Source organism: Podarcis raffonei, chromosome 11 (genome assembly GCF_027172205.1).
Source record: "Podarcis raffonei isolate rPodRaf1 chromosome 11, rPodRaf1.pri, whole genome shotgun sequence".
Lineage (NCBI taxonomy): Eukaryota > Metazoa > Chordata > Lepidosauria > Squamata > Lacertidae > Podarcis > Podarcis raffonei.
Window position 1 is genome coordinate 9276355 of NC_070612.1, and position 22369 is coordinate 9298723.

General features: G+C 43.7%; 1 protein-coding gene across 5 annotated transcripts in view; it reads left to right on the forward strand.

The window, feature by feature from the left end:
- The first annotated feature begins 1915 nt into the window (after positions 1–1915).
- The window catches only part of KATNAL2 (katanin catalytic subunit A1 like 2), a 38419-nt gene continuing 17965 nt past the window's right edge, over positions 1916–22369 (forward strand). For 2 of the 5 annotated variants that reach the window (XM_053408538.1, XM_053408540.1), the window contains exons 1-7: positions 1916–2090; positions 12593–12663; positions 14313–14479; positions 15820–15856; positions 17020–17143; positions 20171–20266; positions 21822–21920. In XM_053408538.1, coding sequence (XP_053264513.1) covers positions 2040–2090; positions 12593–12663; positions 14313–14479; positions 15820–15856; positions 17020–17143; positions 20171–20266; positions 21822–21920 — 645 coding nt within the window. In that variant the 5' untranslated portion in view covers positions 1916–2039. The remainder of the gene's footprint in view (positions 2091–12592; positions 12664–14312; positions 14480–15819; positions 15857–17019; positions 17144–20170; positions 20267–21821; positions 21921–22369) is intronic. The other 3 variants (XM_053408539.1, XM_053408541.1, XM_053408542.1) reach the window with 3 other exon arrangements.

Sequence of the window (22369 nt, forward strand, 5' to 3'; positions counted from 1 at the left end):
CTGATTGGTCCTAGAACAATAGGATCCAAAATGCAGCAGTCTGATTGGTCCTAGAACAATAGGATTCAGAATGCAGCAGTCTGATTGGTCCTAGAACAATGCAGCAGTATGATTGGTCGGCAGGAGCCACCCAATCCAGCTCCAGATAGAAGTGAATTCACAACCTGATTGGCTTACAGGAGAAGTCCGGAATTAGCCAATCAAGTGTAGCCCATTGTGTAAATAATCTATATAAAGCAGATACTTTGAGGGGACTTCCATTCCTCCTCACCACTATGAGCTGAATAAAGAGCATGAAATCACTTGCGACTCTGAGAATATTTCACCCTTCATCACCTTGTTTGCCCTTCTCTGCACATGGTCCAGTTTCCAATCTTTCTTAAATTGTGGTGCCCAGCACAGTATTCCAGGTGTTGTCTGACCAAGGCAGAATAGAGTGGGACTATTTAAAAAGCAGAGACATCTCCGTGATCAGGGAGAAGATTTGATTGAACAGGATTGGAAAAAGTTTAAGGACTATTTACAAAAATATTGTAAAATCTTTGAGTGTTAATATGATGTGGGAAGTGAAGGTAACAGGGTTTGTGTGACTTGGTTAAATGTGAATTAAAAGAAGAATGTTAAAAAGGATAGGGGGTTATGAACAGAACATTATTATGTCATAGTATATAAGATGAGGTATGGATTAAAATAATGGAAAATCGGGACATAATAATTAGAAGAATATAAAATTAAGTATGGTTTAAATAAGGTTTTGAATTTGCTGAATTGGATTGGAATAAAGAGGAACACAAAAAAGGGGGATGTGAGGAGGTCAAGACAGAGGGGTATGGAACTTTATAAATTTAAGAAAAAGGGTTTTTCTTTTTCTTTTTTTCTATTTTTCTTTTTTTTCTGCTATATATTTTTGTTTTTCTGTTGTATTTGTTTTTTATATGAACTTTATGTATGGAAATGATACATTTTGAAATGATGAATCTTTTGTTTTGTAAAATCTTAATAAATATTTATTTAAAAAAAATAAATAAAAAGCAGAGACATCACCTTGCCGACAAAGGTCCGTATAGTTAAAGCGATGGTTTTCCCAGTAGTGATGTATGGAAGTGAGAGCTGGACCATAAAGAAGGCTGATCGCCGAAGAATTGATGCTTTTGAATTCTGGTGCTGGAGGAGACTTGAGAGTCCCATGGACTGCAAGAAGATCAAACCTATCTATTTTGAAGGAAATCAGCCCTGAGTGCTCACTGGAAGCACAGATCGTGAAGCTGAGGCTCCAATACTTTGGCCACCTCATGAGAAGAGAAGACTCCCTGGAAAAGACCCTGATGTTGGGAAAGATGGAGGGCACAAGGAGAAGGGGATGACAGAGGACGAGATGGTTGGACAGTGTTCTTGAAGCTACCAGCATGAGTTTGACCAAACTGCGGGAGGCAGTGGAGGACAGAAGTGCCTGGCGTGCTCTGGTCCATGGGGTCACAAAGAGTCGGACACGACTAAACAACTAAACAACAACAACATTACTTCCCTTGATCTGGACACTAGACTTCTGTCTATGCTGCCCAGAAAAGAAGTATTGAAGTTTTTTTTACTTCTTCTTTTTTACTGCTGCATCACACTGTAGAGTCGTGTTTAAGCTTACATTTAAGGAACATTAAATGTGCATTTAAAAGCACACAACTCCCTCCTCCCAAATAAAGAAAATCCTGGGCTTTCTATAGCTTTGCCCCCTCGCAGAACTACAATTCTCAGCACCCTTAATGAACTACAGTTCCCAGGATTCTTTGCGGGGAAGTCATGCGCTTTAAATGCTCCCTCTCTGCCTTCCAACCTTGCTTAACTCATGATTGGTCAGTTTTTCCATCCCGCCCTCCACATCCCGCCCTCCTGCCTCTTATTGGCTGAGCCGTGATATGTTCCGAGGTATTGATTGGTTGTACTCTTTACACCTCGGGAACGACGCCGCCAAGGCCGCGGAGCTTCGTGTGTTGCCTCATAAAACCCCGAAGGGAGAATAGGAGGGATTTTTTCTCGCGTACGAGATGGAGCTAACCTACCAAACGTTGAAATCTACTTATCAGGCCAAAGAGGCGGTGAGTGGAAGAGTAGCCGTCGTTGTGTTTCGCTTCCCCCCGTTACTATGGTAACCCCCAGCGCATTGTCGCTGCGCATGCGTCAGGTGAACTGGAACGCGCACGCGCAGTAACGCTGCCCCAATGATGGATGGTTTCTTGAGTCTCAAGAAGAGAGCAAAAGTTTTTGGGTGTTGGCAATATTGACGTTTAAGCAGCCTGAATAATACAAACACACACACACACAAACTTATAATTATTCAAGCTGTTTAAATGTATATATTAATGTATAAAATCTTTAAACCATCCTGGGATCTTCAGATGAAAGGTTATTATTAATTATAATAATAATAATAATAATATAATCAACGTTAATGGGAGGAGAAAAAGTGATGATGAAACAGGAGTGGTTTTAATAAATGGTATTCTGCTTTTCCAATGGCAAATGCTGAGCTCAAAGCAGCTCTCAATAATCGAAATATTATGCTTGGCAGGGGGTTGGACTCGATGGCCCTTGTGGTCTCTTCCAACTCTATGATTCTATGAAATAACATCATTTCCGCATTCTTGCAAGGTGGGGAGGCCAAGCCAGGAGGGTCTTTCCAAGGAGACGTTGCTGTAAGAACATAAGAAAATAAGAAGAGCCCAGCTGGATCAGGCTAGGGGCCCAACTTAGTCTAAGATCTTGTTCTTGTAGCAGCCGACTGGATGCCTTTGGGAAACCAGCAAGAAGCAGTTGCACATGAGCAACTCTCCCCTCTAGTGGTCCCCAGCAACTGGTATTCAGAAGCATTGCTGCCTCCCAGTTGTGAAGGGCAGAGTGTAGCCATTGTGGCTTGTAGCTATCAATAGCCCTCTCTTCCATGGATTTCTCTCGTCTTCTTAAAGCCATCCAAGTTGGTGGCTGTCATTGCCTCTGTAGGAGTGAATTCCATAGTTTAATGCACTGTGTGAAAAAACTATTTCATTAATCTTCCAACATTCAGATTAATCGTCTGTCTGTGGCAGAATGCATGCTTCATTAAATCTTTCGCTTTACTGATTCACACTCCTGCCTTTCAGGGTAAAATCTATAGGAAAATAAGAAGCTGCCTTACACTGAGTGAGACCATTGACGCACCTGTGGCTCACCAAGATTTCAGACAGGGTCATAGCTGTCAGCTTTTCCCTTTTCTTGCGAGAAATCCTATTTGGAATAAGGGAATTTCCCTTTAAAAAGGTGAACGTTTACAGCTATGGACAGGGTTCCCTCCCAGTCCTACCCGGAGTTGCAGGGATTGTATCTGGGGTCTTGTGCATGCAAAGCAGATGTTATGCCAGTGCGTTATTACCTTTCCCCTAATTTTTTTTTTTTATATATAAAATTATTATTGGTTTTTCAACATATATTATAAGACATCACAAACAACAATACACAAACAAACAAACATATAAACATGTATAATTTCATAATCTTTTTTTTTCTTGTACCCAATTTCAACGACTTCCCCATGCCTCCCTTTTCTGCATCCCTGTTTTAAACTTTTTCAGCAACCCCTGATCTAAATTTCTTATAAATCCCTTTCTTTAACCCTTTTTTTCTCTTATCCAATCATTTATCGCTGCAAATCTGCTATGCTTTACCCATGACATTTTAACACTCACTAATTTTGCAACAATTTTTAAGATAAAATTTAAATTTCTTCCAATCTTCTTCCACCGTCTCTTTCCCTTGGTCACGGATTCTGCCCGTCATCTCTGCCAGTCCCATATAGTCAATCACCTTCGTCTGCCACTCTTCCAGCGTGGGTAGTTCTTGTGTCTTCCAATACTTTGCTAATAAAACTCTTGCTGCTGTTGTAGCGTACATAAAAAACGTCCTATCTTTCTTTGACACCAATTGGCCCACCATGCCCAGGAGAAAGGCCTCTGGTTTCTTATGAAAGGTACACTTAAGCACCTTCTTAATTTCATTATAAATCATTTCCCAGAAGACCTTAATCCTTGGGCACGTCCACCAAAGGTGATAGAAAGTACCTTCAGTTTCATTACATTTCCAGCATTTATTATTGGGCAAATGGTAGATTTTTGCAAGCTTGACTTACCTTTCCCCTAAATAGCAACGCAGGAAGCTCCCTTATAGTGAACTGGATCGTTGGTCCAATTATCTAATTCTTTTTTAATATAATTTTTATTAAATTTCCAATTAACAATCCAATCATGTCTCATTAATTAATCCAAATTATGCCAATTCATATCATAAAATCCAAATATTTTGACGAATTTTTAAATTTTTTGTTGGGGGTACCCATGCTTCGAGCTCAGAAGGGTCCAATCCTCTCATATTTCTGCTGCTTTGATGTTCACAAGTCCCGTCTTCCAATCTTCTTGTTATCATTTTTCTTCTTAATAACCTCTGAGTTGTTTCCACAAGCGAGTTGAAGCAAACATTATTATAGTCCTGTGTGGATTTTCACGCTGATCCAAAAGTCCTATTTGAGCGGCAGGCGCCATTTCGGCAGTTCTGATGAAATACAGTCTAAGCGTCTGCTCATTAACTTTCCCAGACCAGTTGCTCCATAAATCAGCCTTTCCAGGGAAGTTCTTGCCAAATCAGGCGTAGAATTCAAATATGATAACAGAACAGTGGCTCACCTCCCCCTTTGACTGTAAATCTCGCAACAAAGTCTGTCCCATAATGGTGGTTCCCAAATAGAACTGCGTCACCCAAAAGCCTTTCGTTTCCTTTCCAGATCTTTCCAAAGCCTTTCCACACAGTTTATTTTCCCATCTCGCTTGCTATCAATCATGTGGCGGTTCTTCTAGGGGAGGGGTTGTTAGGTAAATCATATTGAAAAAGAGAAAAGTCCCCCCCCCTTTCCAATCCGTTTTGGTCCAATTATCTAATTCATTGTCAACACTGGCTGGCAGCAGTTCTCCAGGGTTTGGGACAGGTTTCACTCACAGCTGTATCTGGATATGCCATTGGAAATTGAACGTGGGGTGTTCTGCATACAGAGCAGATGCTCTGCCATTGAGCTACAGCTTCCCCCCCAAAAAAATCCCGGTGACTTGTAATATCAGTAACAAAATAAGAATTGGCATCTGTCTATCTCAAGAGACAACGGAGTGTGCCTCCAGGGGTAAAGCCAAACCACTGCGTTAGCAGCACCAAAGGGACATCCCCAGGACATAAGCCTGGACAGTGTGTCTGGAGGTCCTGGGCTGCCCAGACAACAAGACCTCCCTCTCAGGCTCACTGATGTGGGCTAAAGAAAAGCAGAGCGATACATTTGGCACCACCTTGGCTGCAGGAGTTGCCGGAAGGAGGCGTTAACAGGCATATAAGGCGCCATCCAACTGTTTCAGGGACTCCGCTTCAGATTTGTGTAGGGTTTACTCCCTTCTCCCAAAGATGTCCCACAAGGCAGTGGAGTTTCAGGATCAGAGTTTTCCTTCTTCAAGGTGAACCACCTTCCAAGGTTGAGGAGCCCTTTCTGCCCCACACTTCCCTCTACAGCACATGCAAAAACCACCTTTTTGACAGTTGGACCTAGTATTGGTCTCATCCGCTTGATCCGCCATAGCCCGTCTTCACATTCAGAAGAAGTCCCTAACTCACCGAGGGTTTAAGACCCATCAGCTACCCTTACCTGGTTATCCTACCACGCAGCAGGACAACATCCCAGCCATGCTAATCTGGCCATGCCTCCCCTTGCTGGGATCTGGTGCCCTTTCCCTGTTCTGAGCACAATGGGCCTTGCTCTGGACTCCCTCTTTGCTGCCTTATCCCCAGAGGCACCCAAGGGAGAGCATTACATAACATGACAAGGGAACTTTCCGTGGCTGGACGTTGCCAGGATTCGCCCTCCCTTTAAACCCCCCTCTCTGCCCAAGCCAGCAGGTATAAGCAGCCTGTTCCTGAGAGCGGCTGCCGGGCGTTCTTGCCTTAGGCTGAGATTCAGCACATTGCTAGTTAGGGACTCCACTCCCGATTTGTGTAGGGTTTACTACTCATCCTTTTCTTCTCACAGAGCTATCCCACAAGGTAGTGGAGGATTAGGATCAGAGTTTTCCTTTTCCTAGATGAGCTACCTCCCCAGGTTGAGGAGACCCTTCTGCCCCTCACTTTCCTCTACAGGACACGCAGAAACAGCCTTCTTGACAATTGGGCACACTATTGGCCTCGTCCACTCAATCTGTCTCTCTTTAGGGGAAGTCCCTAAGTCACCAAGGGTTTGAGACCCATAGGCTGTGCTCACCTGGTTTAGCTGGTATCAGAAAGGTATTAAAACAGAATCTGAGTTGACATAGATGTAGTAATACCTGCTCACAGAGAAGGACAAAAATGGTATTCATGACATGTCTAAAAACTGCAAAAAAGAGATTTGGGGCAGGGGATTCTCTCCCCCCCCCCCAGTTCTGCAACCACAGTGCCACAACTGAAAAGGCCACATCCCTGATAACTTGGCCAGTTGTGGGTTGGGCTGAAATGACTGGGTTTTAAGCAGCGTCATTTGTTAACTGGAATTCTTCAGTGAGAGATTTGTGGTAAAGTTTCCTTGAAAGGTAGTTTACCACCCTTACCCAGCTACTGACTTGTCCCTGCTACAGAGACCTGTTTTGGGGCAGAGGTAGAATAGAATAGAATACAATCATAGAATCATAGAGTTGGAAGAGACCACAAGGGCCATCGGGTCCAACCGCCTGCCAAGCAGGAAACACCATATAGGTGTTTCAAGGGCCTGGGATTACTCTTGTTTTTCACAAGTAGATGTTGAGGCTCAATAGCTGACATGAGCTTTATGTGAACTGACTGCTATCTCTACAGATTGCCAACATGCTGCACGTGTGCCCATTCCCCCTGGTGAAATTAGTTCTCTTGTAGCCAGTATGATAGGTTGTGTTGTGTGCTTGGTTGTATGCTGTGTATGGTGCCCAGAACGTTTCTCTCCGGTTTGCAGATAGCCCCAAGTTGGCAACATCAGTGCCTAGACTCTAGAACATGCCTTGGAACCTTTTGCATTGTTTCCAGCAGATAAAATTATGTGAAAATAGTTCCTTGAAGTTCATTAAGTATGAAAATCACTGGCTTTCCTTATCCTCGGTCTCCAATCAGCTAGGAAATGACTAGGATCCCCCTGCCCACATTATCTGACATTGGTGACTAACCATATTGACTGGGTAGTGTGCAAAATCCCATTGATGCAGTCAGTTTGTCTGCATTCTTCAGGACTACCTGTGATTGTACACAGTCTCTAGTAGATATGTGCATTCATCAGTCTGGTTGCATTGGCTTAGACTTATATGCATGATGAAATTGAGAGCAAGCGAGAATGCATTGTGTCTAAGAGAAAGAAACTAATGTGCAGTTTGGATGCACAAGTAGAAGTGTGGACCTTAAAATAAGCAAAGCCCCCCCCCCCCCGCCTTGAATAAAAGACAGGTTGGCCAATTTTTAGGACCTATTCATCCAAAATGTAGGTGAATATTAACACATCCCTGTATGGTTAGTGCATGTGATGCTATTTGCTTTCTTTTGGATTGGCCAATCAGATGTTTAATGGGATGCCAGAGCCCTGTTTAAAGATAGGAAGACAGCACCAAATTCTCCAAGGGCCATGATAAATGCAGAACAAAGCAGGTTGATCATCACAATTTCATCTCATTTAGAAGAAGCAGAGCACCATCAGCATCTTCTAAAAGAAAAAAAAGAACCTTGAGGAATTATCTGATCGTAATATTAAAACTTTGATTGCACGCTAATTCATCTTTTGGCAGCTGCAGCAAAAACTATGTGTGGCATTTTAAGAAATGAATAATGTACTCTGTAAGCATTGAAGCTAATTAGGGAAGCACTTTTAGCATTTAAAACTAGCTCCTGCTTAAGTGCCTTAAGCTTTTATTAATTGTATGGACCAAAAACCCTTTATAGTAATTGAAAATTTAATTACACCCATTTTTTTGTTCTAGGAATGGGAGCTTATTAAACTTTAAACACTTAAACATCTATTGAAATACCAATGGCTGTAAAGATGGTGGCATTCTACATACCAATTAAAGAAGCGAGCGTAAATCACTATAAACCTAAACTGAATTTTAAGTAATGTTTTGCTCGTTAAGTGCTTCTATTCTTTCACACTTCTACCAGATCTACCACTTCTGTGGTAACCATTGGCAATGTCTGTCTTTGGCAGGTCTACGTTAGCACTGGTCTTTTAAAAAAGAAACACCTTAAATATTGTTCTCGGTGTTATGCTCCTGTCCCAGTGCCGGATGACAGCAGCTCTTATATTAGAGTAAAGAAGAGGTCTTTATTCACGGTACAGGCTCAGCAGCGATAAGGGGGTCCAAGGTACACAAACATGGCAAGAGATGCAGGGCCAAATAGAAGCAACAAAGTTATCCCAACAGTTGCCATGTCCATCCTGCAAAGCTTTTAAAGATGAGGCAGAGTGAGCTCACTCGATAGACTCTCTCGCCTTACGGATCTGCTGTGCTTCAAATGTGCATCCGATCTCTACTACAGACAGAGGGGGCACCTGGGTCTGGGCAACGAGGCTGTATCTTGCCCCTCAGACTCCAGCTGCCTTCTCCTGCTCAGTTCTTCCCCCATTCCTGACGTGACTTTGCAGGAGGGGGAATCAAGAGAGTTGGCAGAGCTGCTTCTCCCCAACATCTGCTGTCATGAAGGGCAGAGCTCCATTTTCCATTCCTTGCAGCCAGCCTCCCACTTCTCCTCCTCCTCCTCCCTCCTCTATTTGGGATTGCCAAACCATCCTGATGGAAGTGAGTGGCCCATGACGCTCAGAATAATTAATAGGAATTGTGCAGATCACGTATGGGAGAGATCTGGGCTACAAGGCAGGCTGTGTGTTTCCTTAAATGGGGAGTAAAGGTAAAAGGTAAAGGGACCCCTACCATTAGGTCCAGTCGTGACCGACTCTGGGGTTGCGGCGCTCATCTCGCTTTATTGGCCGAGGGAGCCGGCATACAGCTTCCGGGTCATGTGGCCAGCATGACTAAGCCAATTCTGGTGAACCAGAGCAGCGCACGGAAACGCCGTTTACCTTCCCGCAGGAGCGGTACCTATTTATCTACTTGCACTTTGACGTGCTTTCGAACTGCTAGGTTGGCAGGAGCAGGGACCGAACAACGGAAGCTCACCCCGTCGCAGGGATTCGAACCGCCGACCTTCTGATCGGCAAGTCCTAGGCTCTGTGGTTTAACCCTGAGTGCCACCCGTGTCCCTTTAAATGGGGAGTAGCTGCCCCTTCTTTATCTCAAAATCCTAGGAGTGCAACTTTATATATTTGATTCTATTTATGGGTCACTTCCCATAACATACCTCCAAGTGATTTCACGGTAAAAACGTTGACGATAAAAGCAATTAAATGTAAAAGCTATTTAAAAGATTGGGTCATATCCAAAGCTGCTGTTCCTCTAATGCAGCAGACCTCTGCTTGCGCAACGAAACTTTTCTGTCCTCCTGCCCTGGAGCTTCCTGTATATCCTCAACATCTGCTGCCTCTGTACACCCTCAACATCTGGAGCAGATTTTGAGGGTGCACACAGGGGGAAGAGAGGAAGGGGGAGCTCCACTGCATGAGTGGAACTGTGCGCGTTCATGCACAGATGGAATGGACAGCCTCCTTGAACGGCAGGTGATTCTGTTACATCCTTTTCTTTCTTTCTTTCTTTCTTTCTTTCTTTCTTTCTTTCTTTCTTTCTTTCTTTCTTTCTTTTTTGCACTTTCCCCCATTTTATTTCTTTGTTTTGTAGCACAAAAAATTATATTTCTGTGCTGCTTTTCATTCGCACGCATCGCAAAGCGACTTACAAACAATAACAATGACATGATAGAACGTCACAAATGCAACATGAAGCAGACAACGTAAATCTTATGTACAGGATTAGTCTCCATGTGGATGAGCCTCAGTGCTGAGGTTTTGCTTCACTTTCAAAGCATCTCTACTTATCCCTACATTCCAAGCAGACATCTTTGTTTAAAAAGAAATTCTTAGTCTGTTTTGTAATAAATCGGCTTATAACCGTGACTCATGAAGCTGGTTCCTCCGGCGAGAATAAAAGGGGGAGATAAAAGGCAGGGTAGGACCACAACCAGCAACTGGAATACCTGAAGATGCTGTTTTCAACAAGAAAAAAAAGGAAAGGAGCAGAAGTGAAAACCAGACCTGAAGTCCTATCTTCTGTTCTGAAAACCCAGGTCCTTAGTTCCAGATGGTTGGAGTGGGTAGGTTCACTATTGGGGGTGTTGCATCCTTTTCTGTGGCTGGGTGCTTTGAGCTCCTGGTAGTTTATTTCTTTATTGCTAGCCAATTTTTTTTTGCAGCACACTAGTGAGCTCTCCTAGTGGGACGCGGGTGGCGCTGTGGGTAAAAGCCTCAGTGCCTAGGGCTTGCCGATCGAAAGGTCGGCGGTTCGAATCCCCGCGGCGGGGTGCGCTCACGTTGCTCGGTCCCAGCGCCTGCCAACCTAGCAGTTCGAAAGCACCCCCGGGTGCAAGTAGATAAATACGGACCGCTTACTGGCGGGAAGGTAAACGGCGTTTCTGTGTGCTGCGCTGGCTCGCCAGATGCAGCTTTGTCACGCTGGCCACGTGACCCAGAAGTGTCTCCGGACAGCGCTGGCCCCCGGCCTCTTAAGTGAGATGGGCGCACAACCCCAGAGTTTGTCAAGACTGGCCCGTACGGGCAGGGGTACCTTTACCTTTACCTAATGAGCTCTCCTAGCATACTTTCGGAATTACCATATTACTCACATTTAATAAAGTACAAGACAAATACTCATTTTGAAAAATGCACAGAATGGGGAAAATAGCTTTCTGTCCTGGGCCACTAGATGGCTCTCCGGTTCCTCTGGAAAAGCCAGATTCCAGTAGATGAGCTAATGATTATTAAAAAATAATAATGATGAACAGTTTTCACTGTCAAATAGCAGCCAACACTTTCTTCATGTAGACTATAATGACTGTAAATCTTGCACTTTGCAGTAGAATCCTACACACGTTAGCTCGCTTAGTGGGCTTACTCCCAAGTAGTGGTGTATAGGACTGCAACCTTACTTTGTGGGTAAAGGTAAAGGGACCCCTGACCGTTAGGTCCAGTCGTGGACGACTCTTGTCTTGCGGCGCTCATCTTGCTTTACTGGCCGAGGGAGCCGGCGTACAGCTTCCAGGTCATGTGGCCAGCATGACTAAGCCGCTTCTGGCAAACCAGAGCAGCGCACGGAAACACCGTTTACCTTCCCGCCGGAGCGGTACCTTTTTATCTACTTGCACTTTGATGTGCTTTCGAACTGCTAGGTTGGCAGGAGCAGGGACCAAGCAACGGGAGCTCACCCCGTCGCGGGGATTCGACCCGCCCACCTTCCGATCAGCAAGTCCTAGGCTCTGTGGTTTAACCCACAGCGCCACCCGCATCAATTGTAAATGGGAGCTGCATGGGATGTGTCCTTGAACTCTGATACCGTCTCTTCCTTGCCTGGATGGAAGATAGAGGGGGTTGTGTGAGTATGGGCAGAAAGAAGTCTACTGTACAAATGTTAAATTTACATCCATTGCCCCACGTGCCATAATTGCCCAGCAAAGAATGTGTCCGTCAGGCTGAAAATAGTTATTCATTGCTGCTTCAGAGTCTCATAAGCTGCATGGACACATGACAGTGCCCTGGTTCCAGGAAACTTTGATTAAAGATTCAGTGATGGCTATGCTTTGCTGGGCTCCATGATCACTGCAGATGGTGACAGCAGCCACAGAATTAAAAGATGCCTGCTTGTTGGGAGAAAAGCAATGACAAACCTAGACAGCATCTTAAAAAGCAGAGACATCACCTTGCCAACAAAGGTCCGTATAGTTAAAGCTATGGTTTTCCCAGTAGTCATGTATGGAAGTGAGAGCTGGGCCATAAAGAAGGCTGATCACCGAAGAATTGATGCTTTTGAATTATGGTCCTGGAGGAGACTCTTGAGAGCCCCATGGACTGCAAGAAAATCAAACCTATCCATTCTGAAGGAAATCAACCCTGAGTGCTCACTGGAAGGACAGATCGTGAAGTTGAGGCTCCAATACTTTGGCCACCTCATGAGAAGAGAAGACTCCCTGGAAAAGACCCTGATGTTGGGAAAGATGGAGGGCACAAGGAGAAGGGGACGACAGAGGACGAGATGGTTGGACAGTGTTCTTGAAGCTACCAGCATGAGTTTGACCAAACAATGGGAGGCAGTGGAAGACAGGAGGGCCTGGTGTGCTCTGGTCCATGAGGTCACGAAGAGTAGGACATGACTAAATGACTAAACAACAACAACAAATGCTTTGCTGGAAACCACAGGAGGGGAGAGTTGCTCTTGTGCTCAGGTCATTCTCGCAGTTTTCCAACAGGAATCTGGTTGGCCACTGTGAGAACTGGATGCAGGGCCAGGTGGAAGACTGGTTGCATCCAGTAGGTTCTTCTTATGTTCTTTCTCAACAGTGATAGATTTATACAAGAGGATCATATTCTAAAACTTCCTCTTTTTATTTGCAGGAAGAGATGCGATCAGAAGCCCGTCGAAAAAACCTCCTCATTCTGATTTTACATTATTTAATGGATGAAGGGTATGTTTTCTTTTGCTTACCAGCAAATATTCATGTGTTGTTGTTGTTGTTTGTTTTTTACTTATCTGTTTTCTTGTTCAATAAAAAAAAGAGGTTAGCAAAGATATAACCCTAAGTAATTGCAAACTTTGTTTCCTTTCTGGCTGCGTAGTAAAACCTGTAGAGTTCTACTGGGCTTTCTTCCAGGTATACTATAGACTGGCATCCTCTGTAAATTTGTGTCCTAGAGAAAGAGTGAATATTTGAAAAGCTTTTCTGCTGGAAGGGATTCTTACACTCCACAGGCAAATGACCTAATTACATGCTTTGTTTGGCTGGCCTGTTGAAACTGTCACCACACTGATGGGTTGTTAAAATGTGGGAGATGATTTTCCAGCAACAGGTACAGTGGTACCTCGGGTTACAGACGCTTCAGGTTACAGGCTCCGCTAACCCAGAAATAGTACCTCAGGTTAAGAACATCACTTCAGGATGAGGACAGAAATTGTACTCCAGCGGCACAGCGGCAGTGGGAAGCCCCATTAGCCAAAGTGGTACCTCAGGTTAAGAACAGTTTCAGGTTAAGAACGGACCTCCAGAACGAATTAAGTTCTTAACCCGGTGTACCACTGTATTCATAAGCATTGTTTCCTCCAACTGTGTGGCGACAGAGCATAGCCATCATGGTTAACAGCCATTGATAGCCCTCTCCTCCTTGAATTTGTCTAATCCTCTTCTTAAGCCATCTAAGTTGGTGTCCGTCACTGCCTCCCGTGGAAGTGAGGTTTTTTTTAAGGTTTCAATTTTTTAAAACGTTTTTATATATGCTGGAAGTCTCCCAGAATGGCTGGGGCAACCCAGTCAGATAGGCGAGGTACAAATAATACATTATTATTATTATTATTATTATTATTATTATTATTATTATAGAATGAGTAATACTGCTGCTTGAAAATATAACTCAGGGAAGGAGTGTTTGCCATGTGATGAGAGGTTTGGATGCCTACTATCACATGATGACTGTCATTGAAAGGACCTTGTGTTCCATAAGAACATATATATAGTGGTACCTCGGGTTAAGTACTTAATTCGTTCTGGAGGTCCGTTCTTAACCTGATACGGTTCTTAACCTGAAGCACCACTTTAGCTAATGGGGCCTCCCGCTGCCGCCGTGCCGCAGGAGCACGATTTCTGTTCTCATCCTGAAGCAAAGTTCTTAACCCAAGGTTCTATTTCTGGGTTAGTGGAGTCTGTAAACTGAAGCGTTTGTAACCCGAGGTACCACTGTATAGCTGATAAATATTAAAAATGCCAGCGTCAGGATGGGGTGGGAAGCAGAAGGCAAAGGGTCCATGGTCCTTGTGGGCACTATTTTGGTAACTCCAGGAAGAGGCTATGATGCCATCAGTTGGAGGCGCACACAAAATAGTGCCTATTGGCTAGAGCTGTTTGTCCAGTGGCAGCTTGGGGGTTGGAGCCACTTGGAAAGACCAACATCAGAGTGATGATGATGATATACTTAACAGTTTCAGTGATGATGCAATGATCCTGGTCCTGTTTTATGTTGCCATTCCCCCTTCCTGCCTCTTTTTGTATAAAACGTTTTGGTTTTTTCCTCTACAATGCTATAACAATTGAATAAACTGAACCCCCAAATCTGTAATTCCCAGTTATGTCGATGCTGCAAACGCATTGGAGCAAGAAACGAAGCTGGGCTTGCGGCGCTTTGAAGTTTGCGACAATGTTGACCTTGAGACTATTTTGATGGAATACGAAAGCTACTACTATGTCAAATTCCAGAAGTACCCAAAGATTACCAAAAAAGCCTTAGACACCAGTATGTGGCTAATTTCCAGAATCAATGTTGTGGTTTTTTTTTTCCTTTTCAGATTTAATATTCAGATTTTCTTATTACCACTAGTGTTTGAAATTTTCTTTAACACCAACGGCGTGCTCGTGTGTTGGTAGCGTTCCTCCTCGTTTTACCCTTATAACAGGCTTGTGAGGTAGGTTAAACTGAGAGAATGTGGCTGGCCCCAAATCGCCCCAGTGAACTTTATGGCTGAGTAGGGATTTGAATTCCCAGACCCCAGTCTGAAACTCAACCACTGTGCCACCCTGGCTTTCTGAAGCTGGTTTCTGTGTGCATATCACTTGCTGGATTCAGAGCTGTGGGTGCAAACTGGATGCAAATTGGAATGGTGATAGCCGCTTCGATTCTGCATTAAAGGTGCTGACCTTTAAAGCCCTAAACGGCCTCGGTCCAGTATACCTGAAGGAGCGTCTCCACCCCCATCATTCAGCCCGGACACTGAGGTCCAGCTCTGAGGGCCTTCTGGCGGTTCCCTCGCTGTGAGAAGTGAGGTTACAGGGAACCAGGCAGAGGGCCTTCTCGGGAATGGGATGGAATTTATGTACGCAATTCACTGCCTGGGAAGTTGTCCTGTGCAAACCTTTCTGAGATGAAGGGATGCTTTGCAAGGGTCCTACCAGGCACTTGTGTGGTTTCCTTTTGTTTCAGTGGGGTTTAAGCAGAACCTCCCAGTCAATTGTGGTCCGTGTTGTTGCATGCATGTTTAAAAGATTTGGATATAGGGAAGAACAACTTTTTTTAAAAAAATTTAAAAAAACAGTAATATATTAAAAGAATTTCAGTTATAGAAAATAAAGCAATGAAAAGTGTTAAAGTACAATAAAAAAGATATAATACAATGCAGTAACTATAATCAGTTACAATTCCATACATTATTATATGGATATATGAATAATATTATTTTCCTAATATATATTTGATTCTTAGTAACCTACTGTATTCTGTAGAAACTCATACCAGGTGTCAATATATTTATCCAAACAAAGTCTACATCTGTAAGCAATCCTTTCATATGATGTGGGTGTTTTTGTGTCATCAACCATTGATTAAAGGGGATCATGTATTTACAGTATTCTTCCATTTCATCAATACCAGTCTCTTGTAGAATCCATTTTCGTTGTCCAGTTGTCAGCTTCCATTACAGGGAAGAACAGCTTGTGTCAGAGCAAAGAGTAGATCACTGTTGCAGGGCAAGCTTCAGCGTGCTTAACTTTGTGGCTGGATTGTGGCCCTTGATTATATACATTATTTTATTTAAAAGAAAGGCAAGGTCTCTCTCTCTTCTCTTTCCCCCCAACAAGCAGCAGACAACAAATCAAGAACTGGAGGAAAACAAAAAAGGTAAGAGAAATGGCTGCCATGAGGACACCGTTGGTAGTAAAAAAGATTTTTCGTAGCCATGCAGCCACAACATTATTTATTGCTGGTGGCTGCATTCCAGGAGTGGGCGGGACCAGACCTAAAGTGGGTGGTGCCAAACACAAAATCTCACCTCTTTAGTATAGAACACACCCTTGGCAGAGGCATACACAGGTATAGCGCCAACACACACACAGAGAGAGAGAGAGAGAGAGAGAGAGAGCGCTGCTGCTTAAACCACATCACAAAGTGTGTTGCACTGAGGATGAAAAGAGCCCATCCCAGTTTGTCAGGGTCTCCTATGTACTGGCAGTGGAAGACAGAAGTGCCTGGCATGCTCTGGTCCAAGGGGTCACGAAGAGTCGGTCACAACTAAACGACTAAACAAACAAACAAACCTATGTACTGGAGCAGGGGTCTGCAAACTTTTTCAGCAGGGGTCCGGTCCACTGTCCCTCAGACCTTGTGGGGGGCCGGACTATATTTTGAAAAAAAATAATGAACGAATTCCTGTGCCCCATAAATAACCCAGAGATGCATTTTAAATATAGTGGATGCTCGGGTTGCGAACCTGATCCGTGCGGGATGCACGTTCGCAACCCGCAGCGTTCGCAATCTGCGCCTGCGGGTTGCGATTCGGCACTTCTGCACATGCGCAAAGCACGATTTAGCGCTTCTGTGCATGTGCAACTGCCCAAACCTGGAAGTAACCCGTTCCGGTACTTCTGGGTTTCGGCGGTCCACAACTCAAAAAAACGCAACCTGAAGCGGCTGTAACCCAAGGTCTGACTGTAAAAGCACAATTTCTCCTCATGTAAAAACACCAGGCAGGCCCCACAAATAACCCAGAGATGCATATTTAATAAAAGCACACATTCTACTCATGTAAAAACACGCTGATTCCCGGACCGTCTGTGGGCCGGATTTAGAAGGCGATTGGGCCGGATCTGGCCCCCGGGCACCCATGTACTGGAGGGTGGGTGCCCAGGAAGAGGGAGCAGCTTCAGCTAGGAGAGGGGGTGTGGCCTGCCAGGAGTGCCAGGAGCTAGGTGGGGAAAACCCATCCTTACCTTAGTCCTTTGCCATATCAAGACAGGTTGTAAACCTGACACTTCCTGAAAGCCTTTCTTTTTTTGTTGTTCTAGGGCAACAAGCAGCACATGTCGGAATCTTCCTAAGATTCACCCAGCAAGTCAGAGGCCAGTTTCGAAAAGTATTTCTCGTAGGATGGTCGAGCCAAAACATTCCAGCAAGGATAGTCCTAAAGAGGTTGAGATTCCTTTTTTCTTTCCTCCTCCCACCCCCGTTTTGTAAATTTGGGGAATGCAGTGTGCTTAGCAATAGGATACCGCAACTGGTAGATTACTGGGGCTGCTTAAACCTTTATAGGAGCTTTTGTGTAAAAGTATCGGGGAGGTAGAAGGATAATTAAAACTTTGGACATCCTGGGACAACCACAGACCGAAATCTCCTTAATAAACATTCCTTCTCCCCAGCAAACTTTGGGAACAAGTACTGGAAGGATGGCAACAGCTTTGTAGACAGATAATTGCCTGTATCCTCACCAAATTACAATCCCCCAAGCTTATTGGGTATAAGCATTTCAAATAATCAACCAGATAACTGGAGTAAAATTAGAATGGATGCCTTAAATATGTTGCTGGATTGTATACAAGATGTGCCATTACAAAGGAAGTGAAAACTTGATTATTTATCTCTTAATTGCAGCAAGGGTTGTTCTTGCCCAATATTGGAAAAGCTCTATTGTCCCATCTGTTAGGGAATGGTTATTTAAATCATTAGAAATGGCTCATATGAGTAAGCTAAAAGAGATGGTGTATACAAATGAAATGGACAAGCTGTATACACAGTGTTTTCTAAATGGCAGCTTTTTGTTCTTTATTGAAAAAAACAATTATGGATTAGGGAGTCTTGATATATTTTCATTTACAGAGAGAGTGAGAATATGTGTATATATTTGCATAATTAGAAGGGAGGGGAAACAATTCCTCAGATTCTTTGGGGATTGCCATTACAGTTAAAATAGACTATAACCAATATGTGTTTCTACTATAGATAAACTCTCTGTATTCCAAAACTATTCTGAGAGTGTTGGTTAACCTGGCTTGGATGAAAAGAGAGAGAAAAGTGTATGGAGCTGGAGCTGTTTCAAGCGTTACCGCAGCCAAACTTATAACTGTGGCAATAATGGCTGGTTTGCACGTCACATTAAACCATAGTTTAAAACAAACCATGGTTCAGTGTGAACAAGGAGTGTACTAACCCACATTGCCCAAAAGGTTCCCCTGCCCTTGCTGCTTCCATGCCGCAGGCAAAACAAGGCAGAGTGATTATTTTCAGCTGCCTCCTGTTGGAAAAACGCCCGGGAAGGCTGCCACCTTCCCAAGACACCGAGGTGTCTCTCCAGTGGTCACCCTAAGGCTGTAAATCTTCCTCAGTCCAGAGAGACCAGTAATAAGCGACACTTCTCTCCTGAGAGGAGCACCCTCGTCTTCTGGCATCCCATTGCAGAAGAAAGAGACAGTCAGTAGCTCTAAACTACTTTATTTACATTGTCTATACACAGAGCTTCCATCAGCGTGTGTCTGCTCTCTCTGAGCAGCAGTACGGAAGAATACCCTTCACTCAGAAGCGAAAGTAACTTCTACAGTACTGAGACTAAGCTGAGACTTCGTGTCTCACACTCTCAGACACTCACATGATGTCAACAACCATTGTGCTGCTCTCTGCGCAGCTGGTGAGATAAAAATCCTAACACCTCCTCCCTGCTCTTCAGGGGTGTCTTACTGAGCAAAGTTGAATGTTGAGCATTGCTGCTTTTTCTCATTTCCTGCACTGTGCTCAACAGGAAGCAAAGGCAGAGATCAGCCCTGTTGTGTACTTGCAGCAGCCATCATGGATGTTACAAACCCCAATAGAACACATTGGTTGCACTGGGGATGCCAAGCACAGAGAATTGTGGGAGTTTCTCAAACATGCCTGCTTGGAAACCTCTTGTAATTTCATTTTTTAAAAAAATAATTTTTATTAATTTAAATTATAATACACACTTATACAAAGAATTTACAATCTCATACTACAAAAAGAAAATGAAAGAAAAAACAATTAAGAAAAAAGAAAAGAAGAAAATACAGAAAAAAGAGAAGAAAAAGCAAATTTACGTACATAAAAAAACCCTTAATCTTCCTAATTAATACTTAATTGAACACTTAAATAAAAAAAGACTTCTGACAAAACGAGTCTTCCAATCATTCTCATTGTACTGTTTATAGTGCCACCCCCCCCGTTTTATATTCTTTAATATTGTTCCTGTCTACTCCATAAACGGTATTTGTTGTGTTTATAAGTATCATTCAAGTTCTGCTAATATGGTGTGATTGGTACAATATGATCTTATATAGTCCTTAAATATTCTCCATTCTCCAAATATTTTCTGGTTCAATACTCCTCTAACTCTTCCCGTCAGTTTTGCTAGTTGCAAATATTCTAACATGAGTATCTGCCAGTCTGTAATTGCCGGTATTGTTTCGTTTTTTTCCACTTCCTCGCCACAAGAATTCTTGCTGCTGTGGTGGCATACATGAACAGTGGTCTTATGGTGTTTTTTTAAAAATTTCTAATGGTAAAATGCCTAAAAGAAAGATCTCTGGTTTTTTTTTATAGGTAAGTCTGAATAATTTCTTAAATTCATTGTATCTATTATTCCAGAATTCCCTAATGATTGCACAAGTCCACCAAATGTGGTAGTATGACCCCACATCTATTTTACATCTCCAACAAATCGATGACCCTCCTTTTTTTTTATTAAATATTTTTATTAAGTATAAATTAGAAAACATACATATTCACAACAAAAGAAAATACAAAAGAAAAAGAAAATACATCTAACCAAGGAAAAAAATTAGAGAATATTTTGTCTCTTTTCATATTTACAGTTATTTATACCACTATAAAATGCTATTCACAATAAAACAGTGAAATGAAAGATAAGGTATCAGAAAAAAGAAAAAAAGAACAAAGAAAAATAAATATTCAATACAATATTCAATTGTATAATTTCATCTTTACCTTATCTACCTTTTACCTCACGCGTTTTTAATAATCCGTTCGTCAGAACTTCTGTTCTTCATATTCGGTGAACCTCCTTTACACATTTTCTCTAGTTTCAACAGGGTATGATGCCATCTATATAACATCTTCATGATGTTCTCCCTAAGGTTATAGCATGCTCTTGTAATTTCAAAATTGCTCTGTGTTTGTGTTTGTTTTCTGTAGGAGAGTGAAGATGCTTTTGCCCGGGTGCCATCTGAGTTTGGTTTAAACGTGTCCGCAATCCAGAAAGGGAGTGGAGAAGGCGCTCATCCTAGGAGGGTTAGTCAGAAGCCTAACAGCATGCATGGATTGTTATTATAAGAGTGTTTGGGTGTCTGAAGGTGGAAACTTATGGACGTATTGCAGCAGCCTTCCCTAAATTGGTGCCCTACAGATGGTTTGGGGCAGCCCCACTGCCACCCATTGTTGTTCCAGTGGCTTCCCTACTGGTCTGGCTTCTTACATTTTGGTTCCCCGTCCAACATCTTTTGTTGGTTGTTGATCTCCGGTGGGCTAGGGACAAAGGTGAGAGCTGTTTCCTAGTTCTGCTGGATCTCTCAGCGGCCGTTGATACAATCGACCATAACATCCTTCTGGACCGTCTAGAGGGGCTGGGAGCTGGGGGCACTGTCATACAGTGGTTCCGCTCCTTCCTCCTGGGCCATATTCAGAAAGTGGTGTTGGGGGATGAGTGTTCAGACCCCTGGGCCTTCACTTGTGCCTCAGGGTTCCGTACTCTCCCCCATGCTTTTTAACATCTATATGAAGCCGCTGGGAGAGATCATCAGGGGGTTTGGACTGGGTGTCCATCAGTATGCAGATGATACCCAGCTCTAGCTCTCTTTCAAATCAGAACCAGTGAAGGTGGTAAAGGTCCTATGTGAGTGCCTGGAGGCGGTTGGAGGATGAATGGCAGCTAATGGATTGAGGTTGAATCCTGACAAGACAGAAGTACTGTTTTTGGGGGACAGGGGGCAGGCTGGTGTGGAGGACTCCCTGGTCCTGCATGGGGTAACTGTGCCCCTGAAGGACCAGGTGCGCAGCCTGGGAGTCATTTTGGACTCACAGCTGTCCATGGAGGCGCAGTTCAATTCTGTGTCCAGGGCGGCTGTCTACCAGCTCCATCTGGTACGCAGGCTGAGACCCTACCTGCCCGCAGACTTGTCTCGCCAGAGTGGTGCATGCTCTAGTTATCTCCCGCTTGGACTACTGCAATGCACTCTACGTGGGGCTACCTTTGAAGGTGACCCAGAAACTACAACTAATCCAGAATGCGGCAGCTAGACTGGTGACTGGGACTGGCCGCCGGGACCACATAACACCGGTCCTGAGAGATCTGCATTGGCTCCCAGTACGTTTCCAAGCACAATTCAAAGTGCTGGTGCTGACCTTTAAAGCCCTAAACAGGCTTGGCCCAGTATACCTGAAGGAGCATCTCCACTCCCATCGTTCTGCCCGGACACTGAGGTCCAGCTCCGAGGGCCTTCTGGTGCTTCCCTCACTGCAACAAGCGAAGTTACAGGGAACCAGGCAGAGGGCCTTCTCGGTAGTGGCACCTGCCCTGTGGAACACCCTCCCATCAGATGTCAAAGAGATAAACAACTACCTGACATTCAGAAGATATCTTAAGGCCGCCCTGTTCAGGGAAGTTTTTAATGTATGACATATTAGTGTATTTTTGGTCTTTGTGGAAGCCGTCCAGAGTGGCTGGGGAAGCCCAGCCAGATGGGCGGGGTACAAATAATAAATTATTATTATTATTATTATTGTGTTCCAGGCTGAAGACCTGCCATGGGCTTCAGGGTTTGGTAAACACTATTTGTTTCTCCTGTAGGGCCAAATCATTGATTTTCGTGGGATGATTCAGGATGCGATCAAAGGAGCATCAAATGAAATTGCCGTGAACAGCCTTAACTGCAATCCAGATCCTTCAGTGAGTGGTGTTCTTTCTGCCTAGTAAAATAAAAGTTGAGAAGTAATAAGCGTCATATGTGTGGAGGAAAAACTTAAACACGTTGCAGAGTCCCCCAAAATAGACCAAAGGCAATAGTACTTCATCCAGCAGAGCTTTTACTGGTGCTGAAGGCAAATGAGCATAATGGTCACGAATCGAAATGCAATCAGGAATGGCACAGTCCATAAGAAATCCAGTTGCAGCACTTACAATAAAACTTAACAAGAACTTATAATAAGTCTAAAACCTCAACACTAAGCATACTATGTACAGAACACCACACAGAACAAAAGAGAATCAGAAAGAGAAAGTGAGACCCAGGCTCCTTCTGGCCAATATTTATAATCAGCATGGCCTTGCAGAATAGAGATAAGAGAACCAGTTCAAACCAGCTGTACTCAGCTTCCAGAAGGTATAACCCAAACAAT